Below are 27,685 nucleotides of genomic sequence, written 5' to 3'. Positions count from 1 at the left end.
TAATAAATGCTGTTACTTTTCTTTGTGAGGGCATAGCACCCTTGTGAAGAGGATGAAGGAGGACTGTGCTCCTTGTAGTCATGTGTTGGTTGGTGCTGTTTAGTTGCCTTCAATTCATTTGTTTGATGTTGAATTTTCATTGGATTAGTCTGAAAAATGAAATTATTTTCTAAGGTAATTCAGTCCCTTTTGGCTATGTGAGTGTATGTCCCTGCAGCATCCCATCCAACGTAAGTCAGCCTCAGGTTGCCCGACTGCATTCATTAATGTCATGGGCTCATCCTTGAGGAGCATTATCTTGTTTGGGATGTAAATGTGGATTCCAAATGAAAGCAAAAAGTCTTAGAATTTTTCTATGTGATGTAGAAATGCATTGAATATTCAGAGAAGTAAAAGAAGTCTCCATTTTAAAAGGCATCAAGTCATTGACCTTCAAGGATAGAATTTTCTCTTTTATATCCTTCATAAGAGTAATCTGATAGGAAAGAATCATTAGGAGGAATGGATGTTATTCAACTAAGAGAGAACCCTGTTAAGACTCCTTTCTTGCCTCGTGTGATTTTAGAGGAGCTAAAGATCTCTCACGTATGTGTGTGTATCTATGCATCTATACACAAACATATATGTGTGTATAAATAGATTATTCGCCATGCACTTATTAAGTGCATAATATGTGCCGCCGCCTCTGTGCCAGGTCCTGGGGATATGCAAAGTAAAACATAAAACAGTTCCTATGTTCAAAGGTCTTATATTCTATGGTGGAGAATAACACATATACAGAAAATGAAATACAGCATGCAAAGTAAATAGAAAATGACCCAAATGTGATTTTGGCGAGAGCAGGAAGGAAGGAGCAATCAGAGGGATCAGGAATGCCTTTGGGTAGAAGTGGGCTCTTGAGCTGAACTTGGAAGAATTGAGGAAATCTAAGGGTTAGAGATGAAGAAGGAGTACAAACCAGGCACAAAGAGATGGGAAACATTACGTTGTGTACCGGGAAACAAGAAATCAGTCTGTTTGACTGCAGCTGAGTGTGTGAAGGGAGGTAATGTGTCCTTAGGCTGGGTAACAGATTATCAAGGGCTCTAAATGCCAAATAAAGAAGTTCATATTTTATTCTAGAGGTAATAGGGAGCTCTTGGAGTTTCTTGAGCAGGGGTCTGGTCTGGCATGACCAAATCTGAGCTTTAGGAATATCAGTTTGGCAGTATAGACATGTAGGATAGACTGGAATCAGGATTAGGGATGAGATGGGAAATCTTAAGACTGGGAGATCAATCAGGAAGACTATTGCAATTGCTCAAGGGATGTGTCTGGTGATATAATATTTTTGGTGATAAGGGTCTGAGCTAGGGCTCTGGAGATGTAAATGGAGAAAAGGGGAGGGGGCAGATGCAAAGGATGCTGTCAAGAAATATGGTCTGGTTTAAACTTGACCATGTATTGATTGCACATGTAAAAGCTATATCACATTGTTTATCATCTCAGGGAGGAGGAGGAATGGGAGGGAGGAAGGGTGGAAAGGAAAGAGAGAATTTGGAACTCAAAATTAAAGAAAAATGAAGGATGGAAAATTGTTTTTGCATGTAATTGGTGAAAAAGAAAATATTATTTTAAACTTGACCATGTATGTAATAAAAGGAACTGAGATGTACCTCAGGTCATCATTTTCCTAGGCAAGAAATTAGATCTAATAGGAGACCCTCAAACATATAGATATAAAGTTTCTGTGGACTTGTATCTTTTTCATTCCAAAAACAGGGGGCAAAAGGCCAAATGGTAGGGTGCTAGACTTGGTGTCAGGAAGACCTGGGTTTGAATCTTGCATCTGACATTTATTTGCCATCTGACTGGCCAAGTTACTTCATCCTTATGTGCCCCACAGGAAACTCCCTAGGACTTATTTACCAATAATTCACATAAATTATTATAAATTTTTGGATTATAAATCTTTAGCTGAATGAGTTCCCATACTGGGAAAGCCCAAAGCTTAGGAAATCACAGATCCTGTGGATATTTACATGCATTGTTCACATGTGGCCTCCATTATAGAAGAATCTTCAAACCTGTCAAGAAGGGAGAGAGGAAGAGCTTGGGTCTCATCTCTGATGACACATTAGGACTATAAACCTGAACTCTCTAAATGTCAGCCCCAAACATTTCTTAGTGGCTCATGAGGGGCCAGTGAGAACTTGAATTTGGGGAAGGAGAGTTAAAGTGAGCAAAGGAAACTGGAAAATTTAAGGAGAATAGAAAGGTGAAGGGGTTGAGATAGAAGCAGGAAGGCACAGGGACAAAGATACTGACTAAATTCTTCAGTCTTCCAACACTATAGAAGCTAAAAGTCATATCTCACTATAGCAAACTTTTAGGGTCTAACCACATTGTTTTACATTCAGATTTTGTTGTATTAAATAGTGTTTTCTTGAAGATCTATCAAGAGTTTGGATGTAATACCTGGAAAGTATGACTTTTCCCAAGTGGCTGAATGTTGGGTTATCTAGTAGTGGTGTGGAAAGGTATACTCAATTGTCTTCTGATATTAATTTCCTATTTTTGTTCTATGATGGAAATATTTGCTGAATCAGAGCTCCTAAAAGTTATAGACAAGATTTTAGCTGTTATCTCAGTCAGAGACAAAAGGAATCCCCCTTTCAACATCCATAATTAGTAATAGTGAAGATATAGAGAGCCCGAGTTGGTCCTAAGCTCAAATTTTAGCTCTGCTATTTACACTCTGTGTCATCTCAGCAAGTCCCTTCATTTCCCTAGCCTTAGTTTCCACATTTGTAAAATGATGAGGTTAAACTCAATGACTTCTCATTTCCACCTATAAATTTATGATCTAGCCAGTATACTACACTTTTGTGCCCCACTCTTCTAGCTACTAAGGAAACACATCTATGTAGGCTCACTTATGGGGTCTACTTTGATGAAAGACATTTCATCAGGCAGGAAAATGCCATTACTAAAGTTTTGATCACTTCATGTATAGGTGTAGGAGACAATGAGATGGTTAAGGGTAGAGTTTTGGTAGAAGAGGACCACACAATGAAGAACTCAGGCCAGTGATTCTGAGGATAGCCATAGTACCTTGTTAACCGTGTAGTTCCTTGCTCAGGACGTGAGTAACTAATTTTCCATTCTATCCTCACAAAATGCCCCCTTCAAAATGTCCATTAGCGGATGCTTGGTCACCATCTAGACACTTTTTTGGAGCCCTATAAATACCCCACTTCAATTGGGAACTCAGTCTATGCAAGGAAAATCTGTTATTGAGTTGTCTCAGTTCTGTCTGGCTCTTCATGACTCAATTTTGGGGTCTTCTTGGCAAAGATACTGGAGTGGTTTTGCCATTTCCTTCTCCAGTTCATTTTACAGATGGGGAAACAGAGGCAAACAGATTAAGGGACTTGCCTGAGTCACCCAGCCAGTATCTGAGGCTAGATTTGAACTTGTGAAGATTAGTCTTCCTGATTCCAGGCTAGATACGCTATCCATTGTACCACCTAAGTTCTCTGCTAGGAAAATAGCTACTCACTATTCTCCAATCAGTTTGAGATTGACCAGTATATATTTCAGGTCAATTAATTACTCAATGAATGACCAAGATCTGTAATCAGAGAGCTTCAGCATCTGAATAGTCAACATTTCCCATGTCTAGAGACATGGCTCTAGAATAATTATGTCCTAATAGTGTTTCAGCAAGATGGGCTTATGAAAATGTCCAACTGCCCACATGACCTACATTATTATCACTAGGAAATTGCCTTAAAAAGAGAAACAAGAAGACAACTCTTAAAAAGAGATGCTGTAGAACCCAATTTATTCATAAAACAATACAGTTTAAATAGTTGTGATTTTTTTCAAACAGTTCACCATCATTCCCAAAATGTTGTGCATTTGGCTGACATGTATTTGCAGAGTTAGGAGCTACCATGAAGACAATGTAGATCACACAAGGTCTCTGATTTACCCATTTAAAAAAAAAACAAGTAAACAACAAACCTAAAACATAATCAACAAATAATAAAAATGCTCAGTATTGACTTGAAATTTACTTCCTCATTCCTCCAAAGGAAAACCATTTATACCTTCTACTCCTCATGCTTATAAAGCACTTGCCCCTTCTATCCATGAGAGAAATAGATCTAAAGTTGGAAGGAACCTCAGGGACCATAAAGTTCAATGGCCTCATTTTGTAGTTGAGGAAAATTGAGACCTAGAGAAGATCAGCAGCTTGCACCAAATTACACAGTTAGTTCATGGCAGGGCTGGGATTCAAACTTAGATATAATGACTCCATGAGATTTATAGAAATAAAATATTACAAATTTTTCCAAAAAATAGGCCAGTTTAAAAATCAAGAAGGCATTACTACTCTCTTCCCCCTCTCTAAAACAAACAAAAAAAAACCTGCCTAACATTTTGATGTTTTTAGTTAATGTTTCAAAACAGATTTTGACACTATGAGTGAAAAAGGAAATATCAACCTAGCGATCCCATAAATATACTCAAGCTGAGGCAAATGAGGTCTGCCTTGGAATCCTATCATGTAGCCTCATTTTTTGTGAATTGAGTTGGCAGGGTCCTTTAAGATCTATTCCACATAGTTTCTGGGTGATGACATAAAGATGGAGCCATCCCAGTCATTTACTAACATGGGGAGACAGGGCTGGACCATGCTCCTCTACTCTTTAGTGAGAGGTACAATAATGAATTGTGTACATGATGGATTTACTCTCTTTCCTTCATTCTTCCCTTTGTAGTTCGCTATGGTCATTCTGCTACTAGCATAGAGATGGTGTGCTTCTCCAGCAGAGTAGAAATAGCCTATTTGAGCTGATCTTCTTATTCAACCCTAAAGTCTTCTAGAAGATCCAGGACCTCTTCTTGAAATTTTCCTTTCTTTGTGTCACTCCCTTCCCTAAGCAGAGCCTGGCAGGAAGAAGCCAGTCTTGGCATGGAAGAATCATAGACAACAACAGCAAAATGGTATTATTTTTATTGGAAACATGCAAAATACAGTCCATGCATCTGCCATTTTGAAAAATTCTTTCATCTTTTAGCAGAGAAAACCAAATACTTTTATTTTTTGGCTATTGATGCCCAGTAAATGTTTCAAAATGCTTTATAGTGTAAAGATAATAAGAAATTTAGCAAAATTTCAACAAACCTGTATAAAAAACGGATACAGATACCATTTTATTTCAAGGCGACATGCTGTAATGTAAAGAGTAAATTGTTTTTTTTTTCTTCATAAAAAGTCTTCAACAATACAATTGCTTAATAGATCCAAGCCTTGGGGCTACACATGCAGAGAAAATGTCAGTTAAAAATCACCAAAACGTGCTAGTTTAATTTTTTTTAAGTACTGGAGTAGTAGGAATATTAAGTATTAGCAGGAATAATATTTGAGAACTCTGTAAAAGTGTGTGGAGAAGTTTATGGTGCTAGCGTCCTGGAAGACTCGTACATTTCTGAGGAACATTTTGGTTTAATTCCTTTGCCATTGTAATAGTCCACAACTTGATTTGGAACTTCTGCCAAAACACTCTTTGCAAGTGCAGCTGGAGAAGCCTGTAGAAGAGAAGACAAACAGTCTGGCATCTTTCCAAAGGATGGGAATTAGAATCAAGGGTCAGGCTATTCTAGGAAGGTAGCTCACATTTGTTCAATATATTGTATTCAATATTTGTTCAATATATGGTTCTATATCATTGATGCTATATTGAACTTCTCCGGCAGTGGTGTCAGTCTTAAATAGAAATGGGGTCTCTTATGTATATAAGGATTCCTGTATGGACTTAGATTATGTGATTTTCTCTGTTGTATTTTTTATTTTGTTAAACATTTTCCAATTACATTAAAAATAATAACCCTCACCTTTTGTTTTAAATCAATACTGAGTATCAGATCCAAGGCAAAAGAGTGGTAAGGACTAGGCAATGGAGATTAAGTGACTTGCCCAGAGTTATATAGCTAGGAAGTGTCGGAGGCTAATTTGAACCCAGGTTCTTCCCTCTCGAGACTTGGTTCTCAATCCACTGAGCCAGCTAGCTGTCCTTCAGTTGCATTTTAATTGGGTTTAAGAGATACTTGGGCATGTTGTAGGTTATATGTTTAACACCCCTGCTCTATGGCATTTGATTCAGTATTCAACAAACATTTAAAAAATAGCTACTGAGAGAGGGGGAAGCTCTGCGGCGCAGTGAGTAGAATGCTGGACCTGGAGTCAAAAAGACTCTTCTCCTGAGTTCAAATCTGTCCCCAAACACTAGCTCTGTGTAAAAATACATACATACATACATACATACATACACACACACACACACATATATATATATATATATATAAATGTAGATATAGATTGTAGACATAGAGAATAGCATAAAGAAAATTGTGTTGCTTTTAGAATCAGAAGTCCTGAATTTAAATCCTGGTTCTGATACGTGCTCCTTGTGCTTACATCTCAGTTTTGTTACTTATAAAATAAGGAGGAAAGACTGACTGGTCTCTCCAGTTCAATAATCTATGTAATAATAATCTATATTAATAATAATCTATATATTATCTATGCTAACACATTGAGGCAAGTCTTAAATATAGAACTTTCATTTAATTTTAATTAAATTTAAATTTAATTCAATTAATTTCATGTAAAGTCTAACACTTATGAAAATGACCTCATTGAAACCCACTTTACAGATGAGAGATCCCAGAGAGAGTAAATTATTTTCCCAAGCTTATAGGAAACCTAGAACTAGAGCCCAAGTGTCCTGATTCAACCTAGTGTGTTTACCCATTATTCCTCCATGGAACCAAATTAAACTGGAGGGACAGTATGTTACAGTGACAAGATTATTCATTGCATCTGAAGGCAAAGGATCTGGGTTTGAATCATACCTCATACAATCTGTGTGACTCCTGGACAAGTCTCTCAACCTCTGTGATCTGTTTCCTTGTTTGTTAAATGAAAGGGGCAAACTAGATGGCCTCTTAGGTCTTTCCCACAAAGATCCAAAGAAATAAACTGAATATATTAGTGCCTGAATTATATTAGTGCCTGCTTAGGTTTTGTTTGGATTTTGTTTAGACTTGTCCTTATTATTGTACATTGTAGCTAGTAAGGTTCAACTCTTTGGAGTGGGCTTCAATTTTACCCTCTTTTTTTAAAAAGTGAGTCATCATGTACATCCCTCTTGGAAAGCAGAAATATAATTAGGAATAATAACCTTGCATTGAATCTAGTCTAGGATTTTCAGGGATTCCTGCCAGTTTCCCAGGAGCTCCAGTAAAATATTGTATTAGGTGGGATGGCTGCTATCATCATGTGTCTGTCCTGTCGGGGGAGACCCCAACATTGGTCCAATGTTAAAGCCCAACAGGAATATAGCCAGGTCCCAACCAGGACGAATAAGGAATTTCCTGAAGTGGCCACATGTATTTAGAATTCTAATTAGTAAAATATGGTCATTGGTTCTAGACCAATGGCAATATGTGATAGGAATTTGAACAGTGTGGCCACTTTGGGGGATTCTTATCTACACTAACCGGGACTTAGATGACCCAGTCAGTGAACTGACTAATCGCAATTGTATTCCTGGTGTCTACAGAGGAGAGCCAGGGATACATTTATCAACAACGTATTCCCTTCCTCGTATTCCTGATCCCCAAGAAAAACCTGCTTACATGCTTAAAGTTCCTGAATGGCACAAACTGGACGATGTCTCGAAGGACGGGCTCTCCCTTTGGGGACCGCAGGATCCCATCGTCCCCGTCCAGCATCTGCATATCACTGAAGTCGGCATTGCCAACACCGACTATGATGACTGACATGGGGAGGTGGGAGGCATGGACGATAGCCTCCCTGGTGTCAGCCATGTCTGTGATCACACCATCTGTCAGGATCAGCAGGATGAAATATTGCTGTATCGAAGAGATGGAAGGGGTTGGGGGAGGATGTGGGGGAAAGGAAGAGGAGATGAGGAGACAATGAAAACAGTAATCAGGCCACTGATTCTACAACTACTAGCATCCAGCCTCACTAGAATGGATCACCAAAAGCATAGATGGCTTGTGTTAAATATCGGTGGAAGGATTGCCTCCCACTGCCAAAATCACACATCCTTCCTGTGCTACTGGATGGTTTTAAGCACTGTAACTCCACACAGTGCCAAGTGGGATCCTGAATAGTTTATAGTAATACTTGCCAAAAAGAAATATCTCAGAAACTAACAGACACCACTATAGTGCACACTCTGCAGAGTGAGTCAGTACTGGGGAACTAAAAACCCATCATACAGTGTGACAGCTCTAGGGTTGCCATCTTTCTTAGGAGAAAGATCTGGTAGAGAATACACATTTCAGAGACATGGAGCTTTGGGAGGAAAATGCATTTAAAAGCCCATAAAGGTGAATTTGCTAGAAAGCTCTCCCTTTCCCCTCATAAGCCTAAAAATGTGTGTTTAAAAATTATAGCTTAGCCAAAGACATAACTGAACAGTGTTTTGGAATGGATAATAAATTGGAACTAGTTATAAAAGAAGAAGATAGAGATAAAAATTTTAAAACCCCCACTTGTCTTATGATCTGAAAGCATTTTACTGGAAATAAAACTCAATTTTTGGCTACAATCTATATCCCTAGCCTTGATTGACAAGACATTAGTTCTACTCATCTGAAGGAGGACTGGGTATGAGAGTGTGGATGGATCAGTGTAATCTCTTGCTGCTACCATGAAAAACCAAAATCAGAACATAAAACTCCAGTCTACAGATGGCACATCTGTAGCATTATTTTCACAGACTATGTAAAATATGACATTGATTCATCTTGGTTTTTCTTCCTGTCCCATTTCTACTTGTGGATTGATTTCTTTCCATAATCTACCTGTACGACATTGGTTCATCGCCATTCTCCAGTTCAGACAATTAAGTAAAAATTAGGGGAATACTCCTTTGGATAGATAGTTTGGAGAGGATTTATAGGGAAATACTCAGGAACTTGCCATTACCCTACATTCAAAAGTGCTATTAAGGATTCGCTTACAGTTCTATAGGACCATACTTTTTAGGTTCTTAAGTGTAATCTACCATAATCATTCCATTTGTGGTATTTTCCATCACTCCCTGTTCATATTATCTCATTTATTATTTTTTTCAACTGAGAGGAGGTCATGAAATTGAAGCAGACTGCTACGAATAAAGGGAAAACCCAGCAGTATGGGCAAAGGGGCTGATGCCCATTTTACTGTCTCAGGGCCTCAGAAGCTCAGTTCATTTTACAGAGAGACCCTCCCTATAAAGCTTATCCTCAATATGAAAGGTATGATGCCAGTTGAGAGAAGGTGAGTTGAGGAATGCCAGGTACCTTGCCTCTCTCCTTACCGATGCCTCCTTGGTGTTGGTCTCCTCAGATGCAGATTTGGCCACCTTTTGGATGATAGGGGCAATGTTGGTGGGTCCATAGAGTTGTAGCTTAGGGAGGCAGCTCTGATAGGCTTCAACGACTCCTTGGATTCCTTAGGAGAAAATAAGCAAATATAAAACAATATTGTTACATGTAGAAATGAAAATACAACATGGTGCCCACATCAGAGTGAATTAATCAAGTGGGTAGGAATGATGGAAGAAAGGGTTAAATACATGGGCAGAGTGATACTGAGGGTTCAGGTCCAGGGATAGGGACAGTCTCTGATCAAGAGTCATTGCATCAGCAGTTAAAAAGTGTTGCTAGGGTCAGACACTCATGAAGGAAGTATTGTGGGGCCCTTGAAGCTAAATGAGCTGGGAGGGAAGGAGAATTTATATAGCTTGTTCCAACACTTCACAGGAAACTCTCATTGAGGAACTGTCCAACCTGATTGTATATTGATTATTTACTGGCATGACTATCAAGAATGTGATTTCATCAGGGGGATACTCCCTCCTCTGACACAGATGTGGCCCCTCTACATCTTAATCTTTATCATCCTTCAACCAACTTGGTAATAAACCTGTCTGAGCTTTAACTAAGCTTGTCTTCAGACACTACAAATTTCCAGTTTCTCAAGATCCACCAGAGCTTAATTCCACTGACATTGCCTTTGAAAACTCAAGGTCATCTCTATAATGAGGCACCAGAGGATGTGAATGGCTAACATTTACTTATTAATAGTAGAAAAAGTATTCCAAATTCAACTTAATTCCACAAGCATTTACTAAGTTCCTCTGAAATGCAAGAAAATGGGACTATAAAATAAAAAATAGCCTCTGTCCTCAAGGAAATTTATGTTTTACTTGGGAGGGTAGGAAGCAAGTAATAAATACAGAGTTTCCATTATCCATTCCCCACTACTGAATAGTCCTTGAATAGTGAGTGGTACATAGTAGGTCCTTATTAAATCCTAGTTTGCTGACTGGCTGCTCTAGGAATCTGCTTCTCTGCTGCCTCTTTTCTTGCCTTATTTAAGCTTTTTTCCTTGAAGGATGGGATCCTGAAACAGCATTCTGTTTCCCAGGAGAGCTTCTCAAAGCTGCATCTGGGCTTTTTTAAAAAACCCTTTACTTCATGTCAAACTGTAAATCAGATCTTGGAATTTGGATAAGCGATTTCTGTACTGTTCCATTCTCCTAGGTTATGCTAATACTCTGAAGATATCAGTGCCCATCTTGCCCTTTCCCAAAGTATCGAGTTTGTACTGTAGCTTTGAAATTATTATTCAATCCTTGTTCTGCAGAAGGTCTAAGCTCAATGATCCTTCGTTAAATTTTTTTCTTTAAACCTCTTACCATACTTATGTCTTAGTATCAGTTCTAAGGTAGGAGAGCAGTAAGGGCTAGGCAATTGGGGTTAAATGACTAGCCCAGGGTCACCCAGCTAGGCAGTGTCTGAGACCAGATTTGAATCTAGGTCCTTCCATCTGTACATTTCACTCTCTATCCACCGAGCCATCTAGTTGTCCCTCAGTGATGCTTCTTATTGGTCGAAGTCTAAGATAAATAGGTTTGATTTTTGGTCCCAAAGTGTGGGGCAGATGGGTTGTACGAACATGAAGCAGATGGGGACAGCTTGTTTCTAAGACTAAGTTGGTTGGATTCAAATAGTTCTTGGAGTTTAAACTGCTGGGTGTGGGGAGGAGAAGAGATGAAGCCAGAATGTGCATATAAGCAAAAAGGGGGAGGGAGAGGAAGGAGTGGAAGCAGGGCCTTTGGAGATTGGAATAATCCAGAAATAGAGACTGTGCTGTATTGTTGCCAAACACATGGTGAATGTCTGTGTTGGTGCCAAGTTGACTGTTGGTGACTGTTTAAAAGTTGACCTTAGGATTCAAGGTTTCTCCAACCCAATGCAGGCAGAAGATGAGTTATCCTAGTACACATTCCTTTCCTTTTATGCCTGTTGGGGAGGAAATTAGAGGATGAAAGCAAGGCATTGTGGAAAGAGCTCACTTAGGACCTAGAAGCAGGATACCTGGGTTCAGGCAGACCAGCCTTTCAAAATTTGTTAGCTGTGTGATGAATGAATGAAAAAAAGCATCCATTAAGCACACTTCTGTGTGTCAGATGCTGAGGATATAAATAGAAGAAATGAGCTCAAAGAACCCACACTTTAACTGGGAGAGTTGTTGCAGTTGTTGTTCAATTATGTCTAACGTTGAGACTTGATTTGGGGTTTTCTTGGAAGAGTACTGGAGTGGTTTAATATTTCCTTTTTCAGTTCATTTTACAGATAAGGAAACTGAGGCAAACAGAGTTAAGTGACTTGCTCACATGTAACAACTAGTGTCTGAGACTAGATTTGAACTCAGAAAGATGAGCCTTCCTGATTGCAGGCCCAATACTCTAGCCACTGCAGTTGCCTCTAATTGGGATGGGCAATACATAAAAGAATGTCGAGTTGCAGGACAGATAAAACACTTCACAGGCATAAGAATAAAGAAGACCCAAGGGTCCCTAAGCAAAGTTAGTACACCAGATGAGAGTGTTGGGGATCTGCAAGGATTTGCGGCTGGGTAGATGGTAAGAATTGGAGAACCAAAGTCATGGGCAACTCTTTAACTCTCTTCTAGTCTTTATTTTTTCATCTGTAAAATGGAAGAATTGTTTGGAATAATTTAGTGCTTAAAATTTATTCATTGATTTGTTTGTTGGTTATTTAGTTGAGTTGAATAAATAAACTTTTGGATGAAGCTGACAGAATAGAGTTCCTTGGAGATGCCCTTTTTGGGAGATCCATAGTTCTTCCTGAAAGGGCAAAGGGCTCACTACTTCTGGGCTTCATGTCTCATATCTGTATATAGAACAAACATATTTTACACATAAAATTCATGTAACTCTTGCATGTGTTTTAAAGGGACCCAAAGGACTGAAAAAGAGCAGAATTTCACCTTTCTCTAATACAGGTTCCTAAGGGGCCTTCAATGTCCTGAATGTATGCATTTTAGCTAAATTCTCAAAGAACATGAGGAAAATAGGATGATAGGATCATGGTTCACAAGATCACAAATTTAGAATTGGAAATCACTTTCGAGGTCACCTTATTCAACCCCCTCACTTACAGATAAGGAAAATGAGGCTCAGAGACAATAAATGAATTAATTAGATACTCAGATCATAAGGCACAGTCAGGATTTGAACTCATGTCCCTATGCTGTATTTTTTGTATCTAGTATTCTTTGTATTGGTCCATTTGGCACTAAGGTGAATATTATTGGATCAGGAAGCAATGGAGCTGGACTTGAATCCCAGTTCTTCTATTTATTATCTCTGATTGGACAAAGTCAATAAGCATTTAATAAACACATAGTCTGTACAAGGCAGAAGGCAGCTAGGTAGTGCAGATAGAGCACCAGATGTGGCGTCAGGAAGACCCAAGTTCATATCCAGCCTTAGATGTATACTCGCTGTGTGCTCCTGGGCAAGGAAATGACAAACCATTCCAGGATCTTTGCCAAAAAAAACTCATTTATAGTCTGATCCATGGGGTCATGGAGAGTCAGACATAACTGAACAACAATATACAAGGCATTTTTCTATTAAACAAAATGAAAAAAAAATTAGTTCCTGCCTTCAAGGACTTATCAAATGAATCCCTCTGAATTTCAGTTTCCTCATCTGCAAAATAAGAGAGCTGAACTACATCATCTCTAAGGTTCCTTCTAATTTTAATTCTTAAAATCTAAAATCATTTTCCCCCAAGCTCCCCTTTCCTCTATTCTGCATCCTTATACTCTTATGGACTTCTCATTGACTGTTAATAGATATCATTTAAAGAAAGTACCATTTTTAGGAATCCTATAGCTGATTTTGGTATAGAAAGCCAACCTCACCAGGAGGTATTACTACATTTTATCTGAAAAGAAGCTAGAACAAGAAATGAAAGGGATCTTAGAAGTAATCTAATCCCCCACCCCCTCCATTTTACAGATAAGGGAACTAAGGCCCAGGAAAATGAAATGACTTGCCCAAGGTCATATAGGTAAGTAGCAGAGCAAAGATTCAAACCCAGGTCTTCAGTCTCCAAATCCAGAATTCTTTCTACTGTATTATTTTGCACATATGGAAAGGACTGTAAGAGTGCCTCGTATTTTAAAACTGTGATTTACCTGCACATTCTGGGTTGTCTTCATTAAAATTGATTGCAAAGTCATGAGAGACCTAGACACCAATAAAAAAAAAAGAAGGGGGGGGGAGAGAATTACAACTTTATCCAGTAAGAAGGCCCTGAGGTTTAAAGTTTGCAAACAAATGTCTATTACATTCATTATGAGTTTAACAGCAGGAACCATCTTAAGCCTTTCTCCAATCAGTCCAAGAACAAAGATGAATTCTCAGCTCCCTGGGGAGTAGAAGTGACAGGGAAATTTGTTGAATCAGAGAAATGTTAGGTAGGGATTGGGGGCTGGGGAGAGGAAGGATACCTAGGGGGAAAAAATACAAAGAAATGGGTCAGAAAAATACACAGCTAAACCCCTTCTAAATAGCCTGGACATGTTGGATTGCTGGCTTGGATTCTGGGTGTCTGTCATCTATGTGATGAATATTTTTAAAAAGAACCTAAAAAAATCCAATTCAATATCTTGATTGAGACTTTGCTAATGACAGTAAATAGAAAAGCTCAGGTTTGGGGTTTATTTCAACATAAATTCAAACCAAAGAAAAATAATAAATGAAAGAAAATGCCCACATATACACACACATACTATACATACTATACTATACATACTATATATATATAAGTAAAATTGAACTATCCTATGCTTTCTGTAATGCTAATTCCAATGTAACAATTCATAACAATTTTATATATATATATATGAGAAAGTGAGCTAAACAGCAGCTAAGTTTTTTATTTCTTGCTAAAAACCCCGAAGACAGAAGGAGTAGAAGAAGTTTTAATGTCTGGGAGTTACTATAGCTGGAAATCTAGGAGAAATGAAAATTCATCTTCCCAATGTCATCTTGGGAGTTAGAGGGGGTTGGCAAGGGACCACTGATTGGATCAAGGGGAAGCTCTTTCTGAACATCTTTCTGGTTCTCCTTCATTTGAAAAGCACGATCTGATGGACAGAATACCAGCTCACACAGTCAGCAACACCTGGGTTTGAATTCCACTTCAGATACATGGGATTAGCAAGTCTATTCATCTCCAGGCCTCAGTCTTCTCATCTGTATCACGAGGGACTAGATTTGATGACCTCTAAGGTCTCTTCCAGTTCTAAACTTATGCTTCTGAGCATTAGTAGCTAATTCAATTCAGAGAGAAACTCCTTTCATACACAGAGTTCAAAGGCTGCCAGGCAGTGTGGACGAAGGATAGGAAAACAGGAACCTCAGGTACTAGATGGGATGTTTAGAACTCAAATGGGTTCGAAATGACAACCTGTGAAAATTCCTTTCACACATTTAGGGATCACTGCAGCACCTTCTCCATTTAGGAGAGAGCACACAAGCTGGTAAAGAGATCACAAGGCCAAAGCCCCATCACCACACCTAATTCCATCTTCCCTGGCTACCCCCTTGTGAGTGAGGTTGAAGACAGGACCCAAAAGGATGCGAGGGGAGACAGTCTAGGCACTGGAGCTGTTACCAGTGAAGGTGTGGTATGGGGTTTGTCCCACATTTTAGACAGTGCTGAAATGTAACATGGGCATTCCTATAGCAGCAACAGAGACGACCAAAGCGTGCACCTCCTTAGCAAGAATAATTAGTTAAAAGAGGAAGATACCAGATGGACATGATTAATAACCCTCATCTGTGAGTTAATGACATCTAATTCCCCTCCTGCTCCTGAATTTGTCTGAATTACTTCTTGTGCTGCTTTCATGTCACAAATGACAAAGTTGGTGGGAGGACACCATCCACGCTGCATACTCCAAATGGCAAAATGGCTTTCATTGGCTCTGGGATCTTGATCCTGGTAGGGACCATCTGAGCCAGGTTTTCAAGTTGGGGATGTGAGGTGGGAAGGGGCCAGAAAGAAAAGCCCCCAGCCAGGGCAGCTTTTGCCAACAACAATGTAACATGAGAGCAAGAGAGCCCAGGACCAAGGGGGATGCTTGAGCTCCTATTGCTTGACAGACAGTCTCTAAAATCAGCATCCTGTCTTATGAAATTACTTTCTCCTTATGGTTTTATGCCAGACTAACGCTCTATCAGGAATGCCTGTTCCCTACCTCTCTGTGTGGATCCTTCCACGTTATAGCATCTATATTTGTTTAAATGTGACTACTCTATGCTTCCCCCCAAACCAAAAAACATCACCCAACTTTTAAATCTCAGCATTTTTCTAGTAACCTTCTCTGGTCCCAAATAATGGAATTTCAATGGCTTGGAAGAATAAAAATTGTGGGTGGTCTGAAGGGCAATGAAGAAATGCATAGCGAGTGTGAGCAGACAGTATCGTACTAAGGAGGAATTCTGGATTTGGGATGAAATGCCCTGACTTCAAATCCAGCTTCGCTACTCACTCACCCACGTGGTCTTGGACAAATTTCTTAACTATTCTGGGCTTTGGTTTCTGGACCTGCATCTTATCTGCAAAATGAGGGGTTGGGCAAGATGGCCTCTAAAAGCTGTGCCAGCTTACGAATGTGCCTGGCACATAGTTGGGGCACTTAAAAACACCTACTAATTGACCAAATTTATGTCTGTGACTTTAATAAGAAAAGAAAAGAGAGGAGTCATGTAGCAAGCATGTAAACTCCTATTAAGTGCCTAGTCTTTGCCAGGTATTGTTCCAAGCCCTGAGCATAGGAAGAAAAGAACAAAGAAAAAATGAGGATGCATACAAGCAAACAACTATGCACAAACAAGCTGTGTACAGGAGAAAGAGGGAATAATCACTAGAGGGCAGGTAGAAGAATGATGAGAAATCGAGAAAGGCTTTCTGTAGAAGGCAGGATTTGAGGGAAACCAGGAGGCAGAGATGAGGAGGGAGAGCATTCCAGGCATGCCAAGAGAGAGAAACAGCAAGGAGGTCACTGGCACCAGATGGAAGGGTACATGGTGTGTGTGTGTGTGTAAAGGTATAAGAAGACTGGAAAGGGGTTGTGTGGTAGTTTATGAAGGACTCTGAATGCCAAACAGAGGATTAAAAGAACCAAATAACTCTTGCCTTCTATCTTAGAATTTTTACAAGTATTGGTTCCAAGGCAGAAGAGCCATATGGGCTAGGCAAGGTGTTGTTTTTTTTTAAAGGTGATGCTCAGATAACTTTATTAAGCCAAGTGCCTTTGTTAAACCACAGTTCTTGTCTTACCTCGCATGCATTTAACAAGACAAAGTATTACCACAATAAATATTACTACTACTAGAATAGCGCATATGGTTCTTCTAGTATGTCCAGGATTACACAGCTAGGAAATGTCTGAGGCCAAATTTGAACCCAGGACCCCCTAACTCCAGCCTGGCTCTCTATCCACTGAGACACCTACCTACCTCTAACAGAGGACTTGAAATTTTGATTCTGGAGGAAATGGGGAGTCTAATGGGGAGTTTAAGCTTAAACCTGTGCTTAGCAAAAGCACTTTGGGTAAATGGAGAATAGAATGGAGGGGGGCAACACTTGTGCAAGCAGACCAAACAGTAACTATTGCAATAATCTAGGTGTGAGGTGATGAGGGCTTCTACTTGAAAGATCTCAGTGTTAGAGGAGAGAAGGTCATGTGTTTGAGAGATGTCACAGAGATGACTTAGCTTGGGGGTTAAGACATAGTGAAGTGTTGAGGAGGAAGCCTAGAGGACTGGATGGTGGTGGTGCCTAGACAGTGACAGGGAAGCTTAGAAGGGGGGGCGGAGACAAGGAGTTCAGTTCTGGACATGTTGAGTTTAAGATGTTCCTAGGGCATCCAATTAGAGATGTCTAATAGCTGGTGTGGGGGTTAGCAATGATTAAGAATTAATCATTTTTTAATTTCATTTATTTATTTAATTAATTAAGAATAATTAAGAATTAATTAATTAATGGGGGTTAGCAAAAGATTAAGAAATAAATATTTATTAATTACCTATTAGGTATATGTCGGGGCTGGGCAAAGTATTTTACAAATATCTCATTTCATCCTTACTCAGAGGCAGGTGCTATTATAGGTCCATTTTACAGATGAGGGAAATGAGACACATAAAGGTTAAGTGGCTTGTCCAGGACCACAGAGTTAATAAGCACCCACAGTCAAATTTCAACACGGGTTTTCCTGACTCCAGATCCCGTGCTCTATCCACTGTGCTACCCAACTATCTAATGATAATATAAAAGACCTAGAGGAAGGTCTCCATTCCTTTTCTGTTGACTTTGCCAACCTGCCTCTGCCACCAGGATTCAGATTCCTTTTAATACGTTGTCTTCCCCTTTATAGAGTGTAAGCTGCCTGACGGTAGGACCTGCCTTCTTTTTGCTTTTAATTGTATCCCCAGCATGTAGCTTTTAACAACAACAATGATATCATTTTCATGAAAATCACAAGCTCTCAGTACATCCCTGCTGTCTGCCCAGTGCTTTGGGTGGACCCCCTGGGAATGGCTTACAAGAAGGCATGACCAAGAGTCCCTCAGGAGAAGGTGTGGCTAGACTGGGACCTTCCCTGTTGGATGGAGCAGCACAGCTGATTGTTCTATGGAAGGATGGAGATTCCTTAGTCCAAAGTCCCAGCTACACCCTGTAGGAAATCTTGCAACATACAATATTTTGTCTATCTGTTGGGTCTGCCTTTTTTGCTCTTGCTCTTCCATGAGGAATAATGAACAAAGCAAAACGGGGAAGCTCAAAGACCTTCTCATTTGGCCTGGGATGCCTCCACCTACGCTGGGTTTTTGTTGTTGTTGTTGTTCAGGATCTCTCTGGGTCTGGCTGACATGACCTCTGAAGCAATCTTTTTTGACCTAAACCTGGAGTTCTTCATTGTGGGCAGTTTTCAGGGTGGTTGTAACTATGGAGGAGGAAAATGCAACCTTATTTTCACTAACTTCTAAGAAAATTAAACATTTTATTTAGTTTTGGTTTAAAAAAACACACACACACACATTCTGAGAAGGGGTCTTCACTAGCCTGCCAGAGCAATCCATGAAAAAGTCCTGATGTAGGGAGTCAATGCTAATTCACGAAGCAGATTTTAAGCCCAGATGGGCAGATTGGCTAGAAGCACATTTAATAAATATTTTGCCAGTGCTAAGGTACTCTGAGTTTCAAGAAACAGACTTCCTGATTATTTCTCCAGTGCTGGGTCATGTCCTCAAGAGGCCAGACAAAGGAACCATTCCTCTGGGCTGTCTTCAAAAGCTATCTAGTTTTATACTCGACTGACTTGGTTACGATATATTATAGATCAAGCTTTCAGTCTGTGATGCTCTAGCCTTATTGTTTCTGCATGGCTCAGTTCTTTTATCCACACAGGGGAAGGGGAAGGAATAAGCATTTATAGATGACCTACTATGTGCTAGGTTAAGCGGTACACAGATATAGTGGAAGTCAAACTTAACAAACTGAGGAAAATGGTGTTCTTGAAAGGAAGCCAGGATTAGAAACCCAAGCAGTACCAAAAAATAACCTCCCCTTCCCCCATTCCCATTCACTTACCGTGTATTCTGGAGGTATCCTGGCTCCAAACCCAAAAGCTGGAAACATTTTGTCACTAAAATCAAGATTAAAACATTGATTGCTTTAATTTGTTTTCTGATGAAGAAGGAGAAAACATAAATCTACATTACCTATTTGGGAGAAGTCATGCCATGACATCAAAGGGTCCTAATACCATAGGAGCACAGATAGAGAGTTGGAAGGGAACTTAGAGACCATCTTGTTGAAACCTTTATTTTACAGATAAAGAAACTGAGGCTTAGAGAAATTGAGTGACTTGTTCATGATCCCAAAAGTAGTAAGTGACAGAGGCAGGATTTGAATTCAAGTCTTCTGATTCCAAATATCCTTTTTCCCTTTTCCCCATTGTCTCTTTTTTTGTAAAGGGAAATAAGGGGAAATGGGTAGTAAAATCAGTAAGTAGATGACCGTACAAATCTCATTTTAGTTCTGGTTCTCAACCTCCTTCTAACTTTTTCTAGATTTGGTAACAAGGAAAGGAATGCCCTCAAGGGTTTTTTAATTTTCTTGCACTCATAGAGATGAATAAAATTTACATGGTTAGTCTTTTGAGAAAAAACAAAACATAGAGCTCAAACATTCTATTTTATGATAGTCAAGCTGTTCATATGTTATCTTCTTAACTAGGCTGAAAATTCCTCAACAATTGGGATCACATTTTAGAGTTCATATCCTCCAGGATTCAGAGTCAGAATAGAGGAGTAGATAGAAAGTTAGAGGTTCAAGTTTTGCCTCTGTGTGATCCATCACATCTCAGTGTTCTAGACAACTTAATATTTTAAAACACAGAGAAAGTAACAATGTAAATTGGTAGAGGGAATTTTTCAACTGGGAGTTCTCTATACCTATTAAATCACAGTTCCAGTCTCTCTCTATTTCCCTCAAAGTGCCTAGTGCCATTGGTACTAAATAAGTAGATGCTGGATGAGTATGGATGAATGTTCTATGCATTGTTGAATTAAGTCCATAAAAGTTCAGAAATTAGCTATCTGTGAAAGGAAATCCCCAAAGAGCATACAATTAGCCAACCAGACAGTGAATAGAACTTTTTGTGATCTTTGTTATCAACTATGACTATATGAATTAATTTTCCTCATCTGTAAAATGGGACTATTAATAGCATGTACTTCACAGGGTTGCTGTGAGGATAAAATGAATTAACATAGGAAAAGAGCTTTGTGACTCTCAAAATACTATACAAACGTCAGCTTTTGTTGTTGCTTTACTATTCCATTGTACTTAAATTTATGCCACGGCACCAAGTAATGGATGAAACCATTTAACATGGCATTTTATCTTCTTGTTTCTACGACTAAACTTCCTGCAATAGCAACTAGGTGAGACACATCATTATACTGAATTTGATAGTCTTTTGGTTAGTGTGACAATGTATTGCCTTCTTCATAGTGACCTGAATTAATATTTCACCTAACATTCGCTTCTTCTCCCATTGGGAATACAACAGAGATGCTAAGAAATATTTCTAGTCCTTGCAGTAGTTTGTTGAGCTTGCTAAATGGGCAGGAGTTCATATTTGTACTTGATTGCTCGAATGCTTTTGCTGTGTTCTTCATGGGTACATGTTGGTGGTCAGGATTCCATCATCTATGATTTCAAAAGTCCTGTAAGGGTGGACACAGGCACACTCAAGGAACGGGGGAGGGCTTAGAAGCACTTGTCAGTGACGTAGCTGTCACTCGTTGTTGGAAACACTGAATCAATGAAACTCTTTTTTTTTAATCTCCTGAAACCTCAGGAAGTTCATAGCACAGCTCAACATCCTGTATTTCCTTGGGGATTCCTACAACACAAAAGGAAAAGGGGTCGGGGAAAGAGTGGCGTCTCAGCGTTGTGCTCTTCCACTATGAAAAGATCTTCCATGGAATTCTTTCTTCCCCTTCTAAGATAATTAGTTCTGAAATTCTAGTAGAATCTTATAACATGTCCCAAAGTTCCACTTCTGGTTTTGCATCTAAGCTATCCAAAGCCTCAGTTGGAAAGGAGGCATGTGTAAACTTCAGGGGTTTTGTCCATAGCTGATGTCACCTTTAGAGCTCAGCTGTCCTGCCTCATGTAAGAGTGGGCATTTCCCCCTCTATAAGGTCTGTTCTTGCCACTTGTCTTTCTGGAGAAGCTAGGGACCAATTCTACCCCCTCTTGTGTGAAGGAGTTACTATCACCTGCTTGTTCCATAGGGCTAATCCTGGTAAATGCTTTCCCCTCACCTATATGGAAAGATCTGAAATTTTTACTTTGCCAAGATATAGATAGATGTTGTTTAAGGGGGTTGGGAGAGGGAGAAAGAATACTGAACAATAAAATCCAAAGGGAATAGGGGAAATAGGAAATATTAAGGAAAGAGGGGCAAAAACAATGGCCCCTGAATAACTAGAAACCATCAGTAATTGAGTGATAGGATCAGGGAGGATTTTGCAGGAGAAATAGGCCTGAGATGAACTTGAAGGAAAATAAGGATTTTGAGAAACCAAGCTAGGGAATGAGTATATTTTAGGCAGGAATAAGGAGGTCTATAGGGGTAGAAAATGGAATGTCAAGAATGGAGGAGGGCCAGTAGTCCAGTGTGGCTGGAGTGGAGAATGACTAGAGGGGTTATGATATGAAATAAACCTGGAGAGACTTAAATTAAGGACTTTTATTTAGAAACAATAGTGATTGAAGAGCTTAGAGCAGAGAAATGGGCTATGCCTATGGAAGAGTATTTTGAAAATGAATGAAGAACAGTTTAGCAAGAGAGATGAAGATGGTGATGATGATAATATACAATATATGGGGGTGGGGTGGGAAATGTGCTTAATTAATGCCGGGAGATGAATAATGAATCAGAAAATGATGAAAAGAAAAATTTAGAGAGGTAGGAGGAGAGCCAGGGAAAGTCATGTCATGAAATCAAAGGAAAAAGAGACTTGTTTAGGAGGAGGAGAGTGGTCAAGAGTAATAAAGAATAAATTTGATTATATATTATAGATATAATATGCATATATTGTATATTATATGCATATAATATAATTATATATGACTAAATAAATAAATTGCCAAAAGGTCAATGGGATGAGGACTGAGAAAGACCTCAAGATTTAATAGGTAAGAATTGGTGGAAAGAGCAGTTTCTGTCAAGTTGTGGGGTCAGAAGTCTGAGTGTAAGTAGTTAAAAGTAATGAATTGTTGGTAATAATGTGGAAGGAGTGAGAGTAGATATCTTTTTTAGGAGACTGAAAATGAAAGAGAAGAGAGAATTAAGACTGAGGGGATGGAAGCATCAAGTAAAGATTTCTCAAGAAAGGAGGATAACTGAATATGTTTGTGGGCAGAAATGAAAAGACTGAATATGGTAGAAAGGAAGGGAATTATAAATTAAGAAAGATTGCAAAGTAGATGGGATGAAGAACACAAATCAAGGGGCTGGCTTCAATAAGAAGAGCTACCTCCTGCAGGAGTCTAGAATGAAGGCATCAGTGGTGCTTAAAATAATTTTGAGGTGTGGATAAGAGAAAATGAGAGCAGATGATTTCAAGTAGGAGGCAAAGTCATTTGCTAGGGATTGTGTGTAGCAAAAGTGTAGGAGATTCAAAGAGAGGAAAAGGTTTATAAAATATACTGTGGATATGAGAGTCAATTAGGAAAGAATGGAACAGTTGAGGATCCAGTTGAATTGAATGGAACCAACTGTCACAGGGACTTTCCAGCATCATACAGCAGCATGGAGGTTAACTAAGAGAGGAAAATGGTCTTCACCTAGGGGTGAAGACTAGTAGAGAATGAACTGTAATAGGACAAAGCTGGTAGAGAGGATACAAGGTGCTGGACGGCAGTAGGGTCACAACTGAAGAAAAACCAGTACTGAAAGAATAGAATTGGATGGAAAGACTGGAGGCCATGGTGAACATGTATAGGTTTAGAAAGAGTGAGGTAGAAGGAAGATTAGAAATACAGGAAATTAGGATCAGAGAGTTTAAGGTCATCAAGGTAGAAGTTATAGGGTGATAGTGAAATCCAAAAGATGACCAGTTTGGTGAGTGACAGATAAAATCCCCATTAGTTCATTTGTAACTCAGAGTTAGCACACTGAATCGGTAGAGTAGGTGTTTTCATGTCTATTTTACAGACGAGGAAACTAAGGCTTAGTGGCATTAAGTGACTTGGGAATCACCAAGGAAGTGGCAGAGCGCCATGTTGTTTCTATAATAGCAAGGTGATATAATGAATCCAGGCTTTTTTTTGGAGGTAAGTTAAAGTCAAATTTTTCTGGGTACTCCAGTACCAGTACTAAGATCTATAGCAACCATCAACTCCCCATTTCTTTCTCTTTGTAGTGCAGAAATCCAGACATTGCAGAATATTGGGCCAAGCATTCACCTGAGAAGGTTAATGTTGATAAATAAGAGAACCATGACAGCTTATAAGGGATTAGCCAGGGCTCTGAGGAAAAGAAAAATTGCAGGTCACTGTAAATTTTAAAATACTTACATCAGCTGTTTTCCTTTGACCAAAGAAGTCAGGATCTTAGAGGAAAATGAATATGACTATCAAGACTTAAGCTTTGGTGAGAGTGGGCCTGGTTTCCATTCTTATGAGACAGGCTTATTATTATTATTATTATTATTATATTTCACATTGTAATATATTTTGTTATACATTATAGCATATTATATGATAATATAATGAATAATTTCCCGTGATATATATGATTTCATTTGATCTTCCCCACCCTGGGATATTAGTGCTATTATTACACCAGTTTTACAGATGAGGAAACTCTAGTTGATGGATTAAGTGACTTTGCTCAAAGTCACATAGCTACGAAGTTTCTGAGTCAGAATTGGAACTCAAGTCTTCTTAACTTTATGTCCTGTGCTCTATTCACTGCACCCCTTAGCCTCTATAGGAATGTCTCAGAATCAAAGAAATATGGCATCCCTAGTCACTTAATGAACAATCATTTTTTATGTGCTGATGTACCACAGCAAGAGGCAGCTAGGTGGCACAGTGGATACAGCTCTAGGTCTGGAGTCAGGAAAACCTGAATTCAAATCCAGCCTTACATGCTTCCTTGCTGTGTGATCCTAAGCAGGTCATTTCATCTCTAGTTGCTTTAATCCACTAGAGAAGGAAATGCCAAAGCACTTAGTCAGGAAAACCCAATGCCAGTATTGGCATGCTGGGGTCTCTGGGGTCACGAAGAGTTAGACATGCCTGAATGACTAAACAGCAATGTGCTAGGCATGATGCTAGGTGCTGGGGAATACAAAGACAAACCAGTTCCTGCCTCCAAGAAGCTCACGTTGTAATGGAAAAAAAAAAAAACCTCCAAGTAAATAAAGAAGGAAATACATTGGAGGGGGGGTGTCAAAGCTGGAATTTCATAGGTCCAGGGACTACCCTATGAAGAATATTTTCTACCAATACAGATTTATACCAATTGGCAACTTTTATGCCAACTTGAAGTCTCAGAGAGTGTGTGATTTGCCCAAGATCTCGCCGTCACTATGGGTGAGAGGTAACCCGACGTTCTGACTCACACAGTTATCTATCTAATAAGCCAGAGTGCCTCAAAACATCCAAAGGAAATGGAAGGAGGTTTTGCTGGGCTTGGGGAATGGGGGAAGGCACTCTTAGCTGGGGGCACCAGGTAAAGCTTCCTGTCAGAGGAGACACTTCAGCTGGGCTTTCAAGGATGTTAGGGGTCCCCCTAGGTGGGGATGGGAAGAGAGAACATTCCAGGCATGGGGGACAGCCTAGCCCATGGGCAATGGGATATGATGAAGACTGCATTGGGAGAAGAAGCTTTACATAATAAGGCAAATGCTGATCCACCCAATTACACTCCAAATGTTCCAACTTCAAGCACAGAAACCATTGACCTACCTTAATTGTTGTTGCTTTTTCTCCCATATCAGAAGGGCTCAAAAATACCTTCCAAGCCACCAAGGGGAAACTGAAGCTAGCTGGGCAGGACCTGTTCATTATGTAATTGGGTTTCAAGAGGGGGAAGGCAGCACTACCTTACCTACAAAGGGAATAATTAATGAACCAGGAAAGCACAAATTCCCCAAAGATGGCCATCAGTAAACAGCCAGCTAATAAGAAAGCTGAGTGTAAGCATAATTGTTTTAAACAATTTTTCTTCCTGATTAAAATGAAAAGTAGGCAGAATAGATCTCTGCTCTGCAAAACTCAAGGAGAATCAGATCTAGATTAAAAAAAACAAACAAACTGATGTAGAAACTTTTAAAAGCATCTTGAACTCATTAGCATTTACCATGAGCCAGGTATTGTGGTAGATAACCACTAGGAATACAAAGACAAAAATGAGATAGCTCTTGTCCTTATGGAGCTTATGTTCTATCAGGGGAGACAACACTGGAATTAATAAGTCTTTACAAGTTATATACAAAATGATTGCAATTAAATAATCTGGGGGAGAGGGTACAAGTGGATGGACTATAGTGTCTTTTAATTTGATATCCATGAGTCAGGCTAATCCAGAGCTTTTAGACTCTTAATAAAGGGATTTTCTCAGGAGAGGGACCATTTGAGGCCATGATTTTCCCATGCACAATTGGATGCTTTTGTGAAAGGGCAGTGGATGAAGAGACAGGTGATGTACTCCAAGCCTAGCCCTGGTAGGTACACTTTGTGCCCTGAGACAACTCATTTTCCCTGAAGTTCTGTTTCCTCACCTTGAAAATGAGAGTATTCAAAGGGATAATTGCTGGGTACTTTTAACATTCTGGATTTTAATGAATATAACTTGCCATCTCCTTGAGATGGAGCCTTTTTTTATTTTTAGTCTGAACCCTTGGAATCTAGTACAGGACTTAATATCTTTTAAAAGTTGTATTTCTCCCTTTAATTTTTACATGACACTCATTTTCACAAATATTCCTTCCTCTCCTCCTGCCTGATAAAATTCCTCCTGTAACAATATAGAGCTTGTTGAATGAAATTGAAAGCACTTAACATTTTTATGGCTCAGTTTTCTTATCTAGAAATTGATAGGGTTGGAATTGTTGAATTGTTTAATTCAATTCACATTTATTGAGCACCTCCTGTATGCCAGGGACTATGGTATACATTGGGTGTAAAGACAGAATTGGAAACAAATCCTCCTATAATTAAATTTATCATCAATCTTTTGGATCTCATGAACAAACAAAGTTACCTACAGAGCATGATTTCTAGAGCCCCAGGAACAGGACCCACTCCCCAATGCCCATTCCTCATCATATAAAGTTCAGCCTTTTGGCCATCGTGACTCCAGATGCTTAAAGCTTTGTGCCCCATAAAACATTTAAATGTCCAGGGAGAGTTAACACTTTAAGTCTTAATGGTAGCCTTTTAGAAGGTTTTTGGGCAGCTAGGTGGTACAGTGGATAGAATCCCAGACCTAGAGTCAGGAAGATGTGAGTTCAGATTTGGCCTCAGATACTGGGTGGCCCCAGGCAAGTCACTTAACACTGTTTACCCCAGTTTCTTCATCTGTAAAATGAGCTAAAAAGGAAATGGATGAACCAATCCATTATCTTTGCCAAGGAAACACTGAAAAGAGGTCAGAGGGTGAGACGCAAACAACAAAAAAATTTTAGAAAATGTACGTGAAATGCTTTGCAAGACAAAAACACTATATAAAAGTGAATTAGTAGTAGTACAATATATTATACATATGTATATAATATAATACAATATTTTTAAAAGTCCTTTCCTGAGAATGTAATTCAAAAGAAGATAGATCAAGCACTGGGCTTGGAGTCAGGTCTAAATCCCAGATGATGAGCTCCTTGAGAGTAGGGAGTATTTTCACTTTTCTTTGTATCTTCAGTACTTACCCCATGCCCAGCACACAGTAGGCACTTAGGAAATGTTTGTGGGCTTAACTGTATTTTTTACTACCTGTGTGACCCTGGGACAGTCACTTAGCCTCTCTGAAATTCAGATCTTCATCTATATAATGAAGGAATTGGACCAGCTGGCTTCTGAGGTTCCCTCTTCATTCCTAGGACATTTTTGAACCTTGTTTTCCTCATCTATAAACTGGGAGGGTTGGATTAGATGGTCCCTCAGGTTCCTTCCATCTCTAGATCTGTGATAGTGGCCCCCTAGGAGCTTGGAGGTAAGCGAGGAGAAAGAAACTGATCATCCAAGGGACAAAGACTCAGGAAGGAGGCTGAGGGTAAACTTAAAACTGCTTTGCAGTGATGTAGGGTTAGGCTAGTGAGGCTCTTGGAGCTACCATAGTTTCTAGCCATTCCTTCTCACTTGAGGATGGTCAGGTCTATATGGTGAGGGAGAGGGGCTCCATTTCCCAAACTTTCTAGATTAAACACAGGCTTGTCCAGTTGACGTAACTCCTAATGGAGACTTATGGAGAGATTAACTTTCATCGAGGGGTGTTTCTGTATTTACCTTCATTTACCTCCTGAGACCTAAACATCAGGCATAAACTATAAACCAGTGAAGTATGTTCAGATCAGGAACTGGAGGTCCAAGAATTGGATATACTGAAAGCAAGGGACCTAGGAGTTAGTTGGTAAACATGACTAAAACTGTATGTGCTTCAAGGAAGCCAAAGATAGAAATTAAGGTCTCATGT

General features: G+C 39.4%; 1 protein-coding gene across 1 annotated transcript in view; it reads right to left on the bottom strand.

The window, feature by feature from the left end:
* Positions 1-3,809: 3,809 nt before the first annotated feature.
* Positions 3,810-27,685, bottom strand: part of CPNE4 (copine 4) — a 509,113-nt gene continuing 485,237 nt past the window's right edge. Inside the window, exons 12-16 of the mRNA XM_001369385.4 lie at positions 19,057-19,111; positions 13,589-13,640; positions 9,390-9,523; positions 7,693-7,929; positions 3,810-5,580 (exon numbers count right to left, since the gene is read on the bottom strand). Of these exons, the coding sequence (XP_001369422.1) occupies positions 5,446-5,580; positions 7,693-7,929; positions 9,390-9,523; positions 13,589-13,640; positions 19,057-19,111 (613 nt within the window). The 3' untranslated portion in view covers positions 3,810-5,445. The remainder of the gene's footprint in view (positions 5,581-7,692; positions 7,930-9,389; positions 9,524-13,588; positions 13,641-19,056; positions 19,112-27,685) is intronic.

The sequence above is a fragment of the Monodelphis domestica genome, chromosome 5 (assembly GCF_027887165.1).
Source record: "Monodelphis domestica isolate mMonDom1 chromosome 5, mMonDom1.pri, whole genome shotgun sequence".
NCBI classification, from domain to species: domain Eukaryota; kingdom Metazoa; phylum Chordata; class Mammalia; order Didelphimorphia; family Didelphidae; genus Monodelphis; species Monodelphis domestica.
This window is presented reverse-complemented; position numbering and strand designations above follow the sequence as displayed.